Source organism: Caloenas nicobarica, chromosome Z (genome assembly GCF_036013445.1).
Source record: "Caloenas nicobarica isolate bCalNic1 chromosome Z, bCalNic1.hap1, whole genome shotgun sequence".
In the NCBI taxonomy this organism is placed as follows: domain Eukaryota; kingdom Metazoa; phylum Chordata; class Aves; order Columbiformes; family Columbidae; genus Caloenas; species Caloenas nicobarica.
This window is the reverse complement of record NC_088284.1, coordinates 41251558-41264642: the sequence shown is the minus strand read 5'-3', so window position 1 is coordinate 41264642 and position 13085 is coordinate 41251558. Positions and strand designations below refer to the sequence as shown.

At 35.4% G+C, this 13085-nt stretch overlaps 1 protein-coding gene across 11 annotated transcripts in view; it reads left to right on the top strand.

The window, feature by feature from the left end:
• The window catches only part of PPIP5K2 (diphosphoinositol pentakisphosphate kinase 2), a 58735-nt gene extending 46446 nt beyond the window's left edge, over positions 1 to 12289 (top strand). For 5 of the 11 annotated variants that reach the window (XM_065657852.1, XM_065657853.1, XM_065657855.1 and 2 more), the window contains 7 exons: positions 34 to 103; positions 2178 to 2297; positions 3175 to 3237; positions 4862 to 5008; positions 7081 to 7212; positions 8975 to 9103; positions 10490 to 12289. In XM_065657852.1, the coding sequence (XP_065513924.1) occupies positions 34 to 103; positions 2178 to 2297; positions 3175 to 3237; positions 4862 to 5008; positions 7081 to 7212; positions 8975 to 9103; positions 10490 to 10593 (765 nt within the window). In that variant the 3' untranslated portion in view covers positions 10594 to 12289. The remainder of the gene's footprint in view (positions 1 to 33; positions 104 to 2177; positions 2298 to 3174; positions 3238 to 4861; positions 5009 to 7080; positions 7213 to 8974; positions 9104 to 10489) is intronic. The other 6 variants (XM_065657857.1, XM_065657854.1, XM_065657859.1 and 3 more) reach the window with 3 other exon arrangements.
• Positions 12290 to 13085: the final 796 nt, after the last annotated feature.

Genomic DNA, 13085 nt, shown 5'->3' with positions numbered 1-13085 from the left:
ACTTGCCCTTATTTTTCTGTTTTTTATATCCAGGTCCTATCAGAAAGCAATAGTAATTTACGAACACCGAGAACTATTCTGGAACAAAAGCAGAGTGGTCTAGGTATGTGCCTACAATTGAAATTTTGCTTGATGTTTGCAGCTTTTCACCTGCCCGTTGTTCTATACAGTTGTACATTCTTTGAATAGCTTTTTTGTTAACAGGACCCAACAGAACTTGTTCTCAGTAATATATGCTGAGTGTCTGCCTATGAACTGGACAATTTTTCTGCAGCAAAAGTTTTTAAATAAATTATAACTGAAAAGAACAAATTGATTGAGACTGTTCACACTATTAACTCTATACTGCTCACAACAGGTACACAGGATTATTTTTAACATAAAGTAGATTTTTAAGATAATGTAGCTTATGACTGGTTTTGGGTTTTGCAAAAAACTTTTGGATTGAAATGGCCTGCACTGGAAACCGTTAAAATACTTTTCTTGAAAATTAACATTTCCTACAGTTGGCTATTGATGGAACTGAAGGTGTTTGACTGCAAGGAGGTGGATGGGTAACGAACTTCAAGTTTCTTGATAATATTGGGGGTTTTGCACACATTCCCTCTCTTAAAATCAATTTCTTCCTTTCAGCATTAGAATGAATCATGTTATAATTTGATGAGTTGTTTCGCATTCTTTTAATACAAGTGGGCCTCCTCTGTTGTTTCTTTGAAACAGGCATCCATATGACTGATATGCAAAAATATGAAATCTTTCACTACTATAAATCAATATTGCATTTTATTCTGTAAGCGTGTCTTTTCATGGGAAAAATGAAGTGTAGAAAATGCGTAAGCTATATGCATAAACTCAGAAGTAGCTTTTTCTTTCTTCATAAAATCTATATTTTTTGTATGCTTAATCTTTTTGTGATACTTTTCTCCCTATTATTTTTTTCCTTAGTAAAATGCATACATCAGGTGCTCTTGTTTATCGAAGTCATGGTTTTTATTGTGTGCTTGCTGAAGTTAAACAACTTTTCTTTTGCCAATGTGCCACACAATATGGCTTGTGGAACTTCATGTATTTCTGTGCGTAGATTAAGGTATTACATTTGTTGTGAAAGGCTTTTGCCACAGACCAGGCACCTGTTTATTTTGGCTGTGATTGATCACATGTGCTAGTAATGTTTCCCCACACTGGGTCATTGAAAGTAATGAAAGGAAGTATCACTGTATAGATAGTTGGTTTTCAAAAAAAATCTGCTACTACTTATCTAAAATGTAAAAGATAAGTTCTGAGTGAAAAACCACTTCTCCTTTCAACTAGGAGTAAAAACTAAAGGAAAAAAATGCAACTTTTTTTCCATTTTGTTCATTGTTCTATGTAAATTTCATTTGTGGTTGATGATTTTGAAAGTTAGTTTTGTATGTCTGTCCATGGCTTTCAGTGATATGTTGAAACTCCCATCCTAGTAGCAGGAATGTATGAGTTGTAACCAAAGTACTCTCACTTGCACAAAGATACAGAAAAGTCTTCTCAGGAAAGGAAGTCAAGCTAAACTTGATGGAACTTTTAGGTATTTTCAGTTTGTAACATTGTCAATGGTAGCTGAAATATGCATACAGTATTTCTAATTTGGTTAACATTTTGTTGGTCTTAAAAGGGAAGTATTTCCAGATTAAATCTGTGGAAATGCATGGGTACTTCATTGCAGCCTGTCATCTCAAAGGTTGATTTGGATGAAAGCAATGAGTAGTATTTTTCCAGTTTGTATTCATTTCAGAACTGCAGGTTTTAAAACACACAACTTTCACATCATCATCATCATCACCATCATCATCATCATCATCTTGGTTTTGTTTTGTCGTGTTGGTTATGTTTGCATTGATGCTAACTGGTAACTTTTCTTTACCAAAAGTGAAAACAGGACAAGAACTCACTTTATTAAGGCCAGTCCTCTCTTTGCACATATAGCAGAGGGTGCTGTGTCATGAGTAGAAGCACAATAAATTATGATAGTTTCAGCCTACAAGTACTACTCTGACATTACAAGCATATTGTGAACCTGTCCAAGGCACTGCCAAAAGCTGCCTTTTGTGTGGTAAGAGCCATGTGCTTGCATGCTGCATGCATCCCTAATGTGAATGGACGAACACCTGGTTGTTGTATGTATTTTCTCTAACTCCCATCAGGGTCTCAGTGTGCGGGCCTGTTTAGCACCTCAGTGCTCGGGGGTTCTTCAAGTGCACCTAATCTACAGGATTATGCTCGTACTCATCGTAAAAAGCTGACTTCTTCTGGCTTCATAGATGGTATGTGCACACTCTCGCACATGCACGCACAAACCCATGTGCCACATTAAACTTCTAAAGATAAATCCTAGGTTACTGATTTTAATGGAATCCTAGAATCCTTTGCCTTAGTATTAATAGTATGAGTTTCTATTACTTCTTTATTGCCAATCGTTTGCTTATGTTTAACTGAATAGCAGTTAATTCTTCTTTCTATCTTGAATTGAACACTAGCTCACAGACTTGTAATACTTGCCAGGAGATTTCAGCAAGTGTATCTTTTAAGTAAACTAAAATTTTGGGGTTTAAATTCTCATTTTAAACTTCAGGTTTTATCATTACTTATCAATCTTGAGATTAAATAAATAACTTGGAGCATATAAAAGGAATGAAAGAAATTATAAACTAATAAATACTGATGGTGAAAGTTTTAGGATTCCTGACCTTTTTTTGGTGGGGTTTGGATTACAAAGGAGCAGGAGATTTTCAGTTTTGGGTAATCTGGGGTAGAGAAGAAACTTTCTCACTAGATTTCAGAATGTAAAGATGCTAAAGCACACCTTAATAACTCTGTTGTGAAACAGTATTCATGCTGTCTTCTTCTCAATTCATTACTCAGTGTTTGACTCTAACCTGATATAACTTTGTATGCCAGAATCACCAGCTTATTCTGCTTGTTTTCATACACTTCATTACACATCTTGTAGTTACCAACAATCCAAATTTTCTTCTTTTTAACCTCTATTTAGATTTTAGCCGTTTTCCTTGGTCCTTTCTGCATGCCACTCAGTTCTAATACTTTCTCATCTTTTCTTTTTTTCTTCTTCTTTCCTTTTTAAAAATGTCCCTCTTTTGGTAGCCGTTACAAATTTCAGGTACCTGTTTTTCTCTTTCTCAGACACCACACGTGGTTCTGCTGTTAAAAGGTTTTCTATCTCATTTGCTCGACACCCAACCAATGGTACGTTTTGCTTTTATTTTAAAAACAAAAACAAAAACAAAAGGTTCCTTGCTTCATCCCTTTTATTTTTATTTCAAATACGGAGTGTACAGTATCATCCAGCCGTCTGTCGTTCCTAACTTCAAGCACAACTCCAAATATATTTGTAATCATTAGATATCCTAAATCCCTTCTGTACCATTCATTAGTATAAATACAACATCAAAATTCATTCCTTAGAAAAATCCTTGAAAAAATTGAAGTGCTACTGTTAATCATGATCTCTGTAATAAATTATTCTCCCCAAGTTCTTGTGTGATCAGACTGTATGGTACAAGATAAAAACAGAATTAAATCTGATCTTTAGTGGGCATACACTTCTTAATAGCTCCTGCTTCTTCTTTGTCTTTCTTCTGCTGAGCTGTTTCCCTGAGCCTCCTGATTCTAAAATAAATAACTGAATTGACAACTGGAATTTATGACTATCTTCTTGAAGTGATGCTAAATTAAAAAACTAAAGCAGACGCTTTGGTTCCATTCCTGCGAAATTGCTATATTTATCATCAGACAAAAATTTATTTTACCTTATCATACTTTTCTGTTCATCAGATGTGCAAATTACTTAAATATTGCACTAAAAACACAGCAAGAGAGCTGCCTGTTGCTTACATTGACCTCTTGACCTTCAAGAGTCAGAGTTAACTTGTCTTCAGTCTACCATAGTTACAAAAAAAGTCTGGTTTAACACACAGGACAGAGGTATGTCTTTCTCTTCCTCAGCAAAATTTTTCATGCCTACCTATCTAATGTGACTAAATAAGCCCAAAATATATCCTGTCCATGAAAACCAGACTCAGTCTTCAGCATCCACTGGATCTTAATGTAGCTTTTCCAGATTTCTTAATTGGAGTTTTAAAATGTGCATGAGTGTTGGCTGATAGTGGTATTATTGAAACTGCAGTGGAAATCATCAGCATTTTCATGTTAGATTCAAAATGTATTTGCTTAGAAACAAGAATTTTTAAAAAGACCGAGATTTTGTTTGGCTTTGGTGAGAAGCGAAGTCCTTTATTGTATTCATTTGGGATCCATAGTGACTTTTTGCACTGCAGTTACTTTTGAAGGGAAACTGCTATGGTAAGGCTGAATTAATACCATTAAGACTATGTTTGATCTACAAGGTCAACTCAAGTGTCCTATTTCGAATAGGGAAGTTAAGAGTCCAACTTTTTATCTTTAGACTCAAAACAAATAATATTTCCAAAACATACAAGGTCAGAAAGTAAGAACTGCATTTGAGTCTCAGTGTCTAATAATATGATTACTTTCTGTTCCATTTAGCACTATCTTTTTGTGACTTCATTCTTTAAAAAGGGATCTAAATTGCTGTTAATGAATGCATTGATTGATCTGATTCATTTAATACAGCAGTTTTACAACATATCTTTTACAAGATTATGCATGCCGTATGAGCTCCTATGAAACCCTAAGTATATTGCAAGTTTCCAAGGGTTCTCTACTAACATAAGAACATATTGATGTTGTTTTGTCTGTCCTCTGGACTATCATTGTGATTCTCCTTTTCCCTTTCACTCTGTTTTTTCTTATTTTTATGTTATTATCACACCCTCTTAACTCATTTCAGACTACCCCCCCATCTTTAGTTCAAGGAACATGGTGAAACAAGTATCTTCTGACAGTGCTTTACCTTATTTTCTGGGCCTCTGTGCAGAACACCCACACCTCTTTAGGTGCTGGTCCATTTCCTCTGTGGAATTTCTAGGCTCCAGTGGTATGTCTCTATAGCTTTTAAATGTAAGACAGCAGGGTGGCTTTTTGAGATTCTGCGTTAACCCTTTCATTGTCTTGCCTTTTGATGGGGACAGTGCTTTAAGAATAAAAATAGCCAAAGCTCAAAGGCTGTTAGTTTATTGGAAAGTGCTTTTTAAAAGGGATACTGTCAGGCTTTTCATCATTAAAAGTCATATTTATTTCTCAGAACATCATAAAATATTTATCATAAAATATTCAAATAAAACACTGTAGATAGATTTCCAGGGTATCTTTTAAGTCATATCCCTTAGATGCAAAGATACTACAACAACATGCTGGGATATGGCTATCTGGTAGCAGAATTGTCAAAACTGAACAAAAACCTATAGAGGGGAAATTCCTGAAAGAAGAAAACTTGTTTTCTTTTTTAAAAGGGCACGGGTGTATTTTTAAGTTCCTTTCTGGTTTTCCGTAACACTGCACTATAACAGTAATAGTTATTAAAAAGTTAACCTGACATTGTCCCACTATGTTCTTTGCAAAATAAAAAAAAAAAAAAATCTCATCCAAATGATAGTGACTTTTCTGTCAGGGTAAAAAGAAAATTCTTGTATTTTACTGTAATGCAAAGAAAGGGTTTGCGCTTTGCATGCATGCATAGTTATTTAGGATATTAAAATGTTTGCCAAACATCTTAGTGCTTACACTGAAGCTTAGGTACTGCTGCTATAGGAAAACAGAAATTAAATATGTGGTGGTGTTTCTTTTGTACATGAAAACCAAGTTTCCATGAATGGCAACGTTTTATTTGTAATATAAGTGAAGCTGACTTAAGTACACTTCAGTTGATTGTATATTTGAAGTGACTGTCCCTCAAATTTGAGTATGGCCAAGGTGGATCCAAATGTAAATACAGACATTGGGAGTGAAATTTTGTTGAGTTACTTCTTTATGCAAAGCACTAAATGGGGAGTGAATGAGTAACACTGGATATCACAGGAATATTGATGCTTATTATTTTAGGGGATGGAACATTCACAGTCATAATGCTGTCTCTAATATATGTACCTTGAACTGAAATTCTAAACATTATTTCATTCACTATTGTTTCTTCATTTAAATATCTTAAAAGAAATGTAGCAACTGTAAATTTACAATATTGAATTGCAAAGTTGTAATGTTACAGCTGTATGTTGAAAACACTAATGGGCATATTTTCCTCTTCTGAAATGCAATTGGATGGAGAGCTGTGCATTGAGTTATCAAACTTGCATCACTTTAGACAACTGCATTTTTTTTTTCAAGGTGTTTAAATGCTTTTTAGTATGTTAGTAATATGGATATGCATGGTTGGAATATCTTCAATACTAATGTAGAAAAGCAAAGTTCAATAAATTTTTAGATTTTGGGTTGCTATAACTACCTGCTCTAATATATGAAAATTCTAGTCTTTTAAGCACTCTTTTTAAATGCATAAAGGTAGGTGTAAATCTGTGTTACAAAGTTAAAACATGTAACCTCAAGGTACAAAAGTGCTAACGGTGGTTTTCCTTTGATATTGAAGGGAACAGTTTGTTTTCATAGAATACTGAAGATGATAGAATGTGAATTCTGCAAATTTTAGCATTTTATCTCATCTGCTAGCAGTCCACAACATAGCTATCCTATTTTACTTGCATGACTGAGTTATCTGGTTAGTGTTGTGCCAGGTATGAGAATGGGTAGAGAAATTCTACCATTTCCTGATTTTTTTTTTTTTTTCATAATGTAGTAAGTTTGTCTTAGAGGAAAGTTGTCTTCCATGAACTGCTTTGGGAGTAGAGCACAGCTGTAATATTTGAAGACCACTTTATGTGTACACAGGATTTGTATCCTATGGTATGTTACATGGTACCTTTAGTACACCCTGGAAATTGGCACATCTTGTTTCAAGTCGTATAATATTTAACGTCCATGACTTCAAGAGTACTATGTCTGCATGAGCTGGTTTAAAATAAGTACTTATTATTGTGCATTAATATTTGCCCTTACAATAGCTTAAATTCTGGCTTATGTTTGGAAATCTCTCTTTTTTTGTTATTTTTCTTTCAGGTTTTGAACTATATTCCATGGTGCCTTCTATTTGCCCTTTGGAAACTCTACACAACTCCTTGTCTCTGAAGCAGGTGGATGAATTTCTTGCCTCTGTTGCTGCTCCATCAAGAGAAAGTCTACAGGAAACATGTACTGATTTTAGTTTGTAATTATGTTCATTTTTAATTGTTAAATATTGTCTAGCTAACAAGTAAACTAAGAATACTGCTTTAAAAAATTAAATATGTACATAAACTGTAATTTTAGTTTTTGCAGTATCTTTTTGCAGGAGGGACACTGAAGTAATGTCTCTGACTGGGGTTGTAAATTAAGGATTTAATGAAATCGTAATTTGCTTATTTCCTCACATTACCTCTCTGTACTGTCCACACTCTTAGCTGAATCAGAAGGAATGCTTTTTAGTGAACGTGCAGTATTTCTGGCTTTATACTATACTTTTGTACTGGCAGTAACCTCAGCAGTGTTGCCTTGCACAAGCCTTTTGTATCTTAAAACTGTGTTATTTCCTGTTCCTTTCAATATTACTTGGACTTTCACCTGTGGATTGCCTTGCAGTTACTCAGTTTTCTCGTAGTTTGTGCTGCATGTTTGATGTTTAAGTGATCCTGAAATGAAATACAAACTGAGTTCTATCCATGTGCATGTGTCTGGGAAGATGACTTCCCATTGTGATTCTGCTGCTGTGTGTTTGGAAATGGTTTCAGTTAAGTCAGATTACCACATATTGGGTTGCTTATCATTAATGTGTCAGGTGATTGAAACTTTATCTTCTTGAGGAAATGTCTAAAGACTCATGTTTTGATCAGAAAATTTGTACTGATGCAAAGGTTACCTTGGCGTTGGGATTTTTCCTTTTTTTTTCTGTTATTTTAGTTTTATAGAGTTTAGCAGCTAACTTTATAGGGTAGGTCTCCTGTATCTGAGAAGGAACATGAGCAATTTAAGAAAACTGATATTATTTTAAAAGAACTCAGGAAGGCTCACAGGTGTTTTGAAGATCTGCTTTGTTACACTGGTTAGCAAGCTGTGTCTCTTAAAAAACAATTCAGAATTTAGAGTACACAAGATGAAAAAGTATTTTAAAAAACCTGTCATAGTGGTGGTCTGGTTGTCAGCTTTTAAAAAGGAGTGGTTGGAAATTAGACCTGATAGAATTGAGGCTATAGGTGCTTTGTTCTTATGCTTTCTTATAACATTTGAAAAATGTCTAGGGAATAATCTATTGTATGCACTTTTTATAGGCGTTTTAGCCTAAATGCCTATTCTAGTGCAATTTTCATAACCTCTGAGACGTAGCACTAATGCTTTTGCCAGTCTTCTGGCAAGGCAGCTGTTACAGAAATTTAGCTTAGCTGCATTAGCAACATGAAGTTATCATGTCACTTTCTGTGGTAAAATGGAGATTTTTAGATTTGTCTTTCATGCTTTGAAGTTTTGACATTACAGTCAAAAATCAGTAGCTGAGTAGCATGTTGTAACTGGGGCATCTATATTACTGGACAGATACAGGCTCTTCTTGGTGACAACCAATGGTAAGACAAGGGGCAATGGGTGCAAACTGGAACACAAGAGGTTCCACTTAAATGTGAGAAGAAACTTCTTCTCGGTGAGGGTGATGGAACACTGGAACAGGCTGCCCAGGGAGGTTGTGGAGTCTCCTTCTCTGGAGACATTCAAAACCTGCCTGGACGCCTTCCTGTGTAGCCTCATCTAGGTGTTCCTGCTCTGGCAGGGGGATTGGACTAGATGATCTTTCGAGGTCCCTTCCAATCCCTAACATTCTATGATTCTGTGATACATGGTTTTGTGGGTAGTATTTTTGACGTTTTGCTCAGGTGAGAGTATTTTTATTATTAATGATATGTACATTTTCCTGTTTTCCCCATTTCAGCTTCTCCAACTTACATGATACCACTATCAGGAAGAAAAATTCCTTTAAATACATATACCCCTGCAAAAATTCAACCAACACCACTTGAAACTTTGCCTGAAAGGCTGGCAATAGAGAAACCAACCTTATGTAAGTAACTTCTGTCAGTGGCAGAACAGTTAACTTGAGTATGTTATTTCCAGCAGTAGGATTCTTTCTTACATGTTAGATAATCAATACAGGCTGGGGGATGACAGGATTGAGAGCAGTCCTGTGCAAAAAGACTTGGGGGTACTGGTGGATGAAAGATTGGACATGAGCTGGCAATGTGCACTTGCAGCCCAGGCCAATTGTATCTTGGGCTGCATCAAAAGCAGCGTGGCCAGCAGGTCGAGGGAGGTGATTCTGCCCCCTCTATTCCACTCTGGTGAGGCACCACCTGGAGTCCTGCATCTGTCTCTGGAGCCCTCAGTGCAGGAAAGACATGGATCTGTTGGAGAGGGGCCAGAGGAGGCCACCAAGATGATCAAAGGGATGGAACAGCTCTGCTATGAGGACAGGCTGAGAGAGGTGGGATTGTTCAGCCTGGAGAAGGCTCCAGGGAGACCTTATTGCGGCCTTTCAGTACTGAAAAGGGGCCTATAAGAAAGATGGGGACAGACATTTTAGCAGGGCCTGTTGTAATAGGACAAGGGGTAATGGTTTTCAACGAAAAGAGAGTTGATTCAGACTAGATACAAGGAAGAAATTTTTTACAGTGAGGGTGGTGAAACACTGGCCCAGGTTGCCCAGAGAGGTGGTAGATGCCCCATCCCTGGAGACATTCAAGGCCAGGCTGGACGGGGCTCTGAGCAACCTGATATAGTGGAAGATGGTCATTGCAGAGGGGTTGGACTAGATGATCTTTGAAGGTCCCTTCCAACCCAAACTATTCTATGATTCTGTGATAATTTCTCGGTCAGCTAATTCTAAACTTTCCCTTTCTTTATAACCAGGATCATTTTACAGGTCAACAAGAACTGAATAGCATTGCACAAATAGTTTTAGCAGTAAAACTGTGTTAATAGTTACTTTCTCTTATCCTCTGAAGTATTTGAAAGAATTTCTGTAGCCTGAAAATTCATGCAGTTTTGTGTTATTTTCAAGTATAACAGTATTTCCAGCTATCTCCAAGTAAGACAAGCAAAGGAAGTTTATTTATTTAAATGGCAGAATTTCTAAGATGTTTTCTTAACATTTATGATAGACTTCCATGATCAGGTTGTGACTAAAGCTGCCAATAATATGACAATGCATTTGCTCATTAGTATATTCAGTTTGAACTGTTGGCCAGCTATGCTGTCTGCTTTTGGATGGTTATGCTGTTTAGAGGGCCTCTAGAACAAAATCGCACTGCATTTCTGGTTTTGTTAGATACAGTGTGGCTTTGTGTGTGTTTCTATGCTAGGTAACATATTTTTCTTGCTTTTGATGCTTTTTAGCTTGGATATTCTTAAGTGTAAAACCTAATACTTTTTTTTTTCTTTATCTCTGTAGCTACCACTGGATCTTCTGTTTGTGTATCTAATGTTAAGCTATCTCTTGAAGAGTCCTCACTAGATGTAGAACTCAGTGGTGGAACTCTTCCTGAGAAGAAATGAAATTGATCAGACAAAACTGGAGGCAACTTCTTAAACAATTGTTTAGTGTTCGTTCAACTAGATTACTGAGCTTTCAAAAGCCATTCATGTCTGCAGTTCATAGTGCACTTAAGAATCTTTAGTTCATACATGTAGTGTGCACGCTACATATTTAGGTCAAATGACTTTCCTCATTTTCTAAAACATTTCAGGAAATACATTTATTTATCAGTTTCATGAACTGCACTCCTTCAATGGAAAAGCTGCACATGAACCTTTTCAGTGTCTTCAAATATTACTGTAAACTTGTACAAAAAGAAAATACCAATGCAGTGGTATGTGTTGCAGTGGCTCTGTTCATGTCACTGTAATGATGGCATTGTCTGTTGTCATTATAAACTTCTATTTTCTGGAGTTTACAATTTCCCTGTGAATTTCTTCTGTGGGCTGAAATGTAACGCACATCTTGGCTAGAAGTTTTTTTTTTTAAATTTAACTGCATTTCCAAAGAGATCTCTTTTGCCTGGTTTTGAGGGTAAACAAATGTTTTCTGCATTTGAATTATTTCATAAATGCTGCAATAATTAGGCATGATGGAATGAGTTAATGTATTGTCACTTTTGACTCTATTTTTACTGTGTGTTTACATCAGACCTGTGACATTCAAATGCACCTTCTCTTTTATTGTTTAGTATACATGCTTGTATATGGGTACCCATTTATCATCCAGCAGATAAAATTGTCTTTTGTATGTTTTTATCCAAAACTTATTTCATTTATTAAAAAGACAGCTTTATTTGCTTTGCCATGTGTTTCTACAAAAAGGTGATATTAAAAAGCATGTTTTATAAAAAGAGAAATGGTGACAGCTGGTCTGCTAGTAAGTTTATCCTAAAAATTGTAAATATTCCATCTATGCTTTATTATCATCCCTTCAGAGTAGAGAGAAACTGTGGTCTACCAGAACTCAGTGTTTACTGTTTCAGAATACTCAGGATTCATTGTGAACTGGGGATTTTCATACATCTCTCCTTCCAATCTAGGTGGTTGACAGCAACTTTCATTAAAAAAAAAATAAATAAAAAAAAAATAAAAAAAAAAAATTATAAGAGCTGTGAGAAGCATTAGTAAGTCAATAGAACTTTGAGTTATTGGGTCATGTAATCATCCAGTCTCAGCAGTTCTTGTGATTCTTATCTGTGGCATGAAAAATTATTGAATGATTATAATTATCCCAAATGTATGAAAATACTGTCCACTTCTGTAAGTTCAAGTGGCTAATTATTAATAATGGACTTCATAAACTACAAGTTGATAATTCCTTTCACATTTAAGTTGCAGAAGACATAGCCTCCGAATAATATTTTTAAGTGGGGCTCTTACTTATCTCCAGAGCCAGTGCAACTATAATTACATTCACTTTGCCACAGGTCTGTTTTCAGTGTTTACCACACATGAAATGGCTTCAGCAGACTAATTCTAAAAATGCTGGTTAAATACCAAAAATACATAGGATTTCACAGCTATATACTTAAAACATTTCATTTTCTGTAGTTTAATTGTGTTATTGTCAGTGTTGGTCTTGTACACAACTGAATGTACACTTGTTTACTGTTTAAAAAAACCCAACTGTTAAAATTCAAGTATGCGTATCATTCCAGTCAACCAAAGCTGTGGCAGAATTTTTTTTATGTGTGCCTAAATAAAAACAAGGTCACTGGCAACTTTTCTCCATTTTGTTTTCTTTTAAGAATATATGTGAAGTGAATAGTTGACTCAGTAGTCTCAGTGGAAAAAAAATTACAAATAAGCCATTAATATACAAATAAGCCAAAATCTTGGTGGTGAAGGACATGACTTATAAGAAATGAGGGTTTATCATTTTATACTGAAATCACTTCTCAAAAAGGTAGTCACACATTCTGCAGTGCTTCCTCAACCAGAACGGTAACATTAAAGGCCACTGTAAGTGCTCTTCTATTTTCTACTACTACTCTAGCAGTATGGCAGAATGTGGACTGTACTGAGCTGATATGAATGTATATTTAGTCCAATTTCTTTATGCGATTTGACTCTTTCTCACATTAAATTTTTTCAAGTGTACATCCTATTCTAATCAGATTTGACAAAGGTCAAAGAATAAGTTTCCAGAATTGATTGAATATGATTTTAAATCTTGAGATAATACCACCCTGAAATGCAGTTTAAATAAACATCTAGCATTTCCTTCGAAAACAAAGCATTGTTACCAGACCAAAGCACAAAAATGTTCATAAAAGCTCCTAAAATTATTTTTAAATCTTGCTTTGGTTTATGTCTATTATAATAAATACATAAATTTGAGTTTTCTGTATAATCATACTAGCAAGTAAAATTTATTAAGAGAAAGCAGATATGCTTTCATAGTTCAATTTTGTAGGAATCCATATGAACAAGCCTAGGGAGGTATGCATACAGAAAATAATTATCGCACATTGATCAATAGCATCAAAACCAGCAGAGTTCAAAGAAGA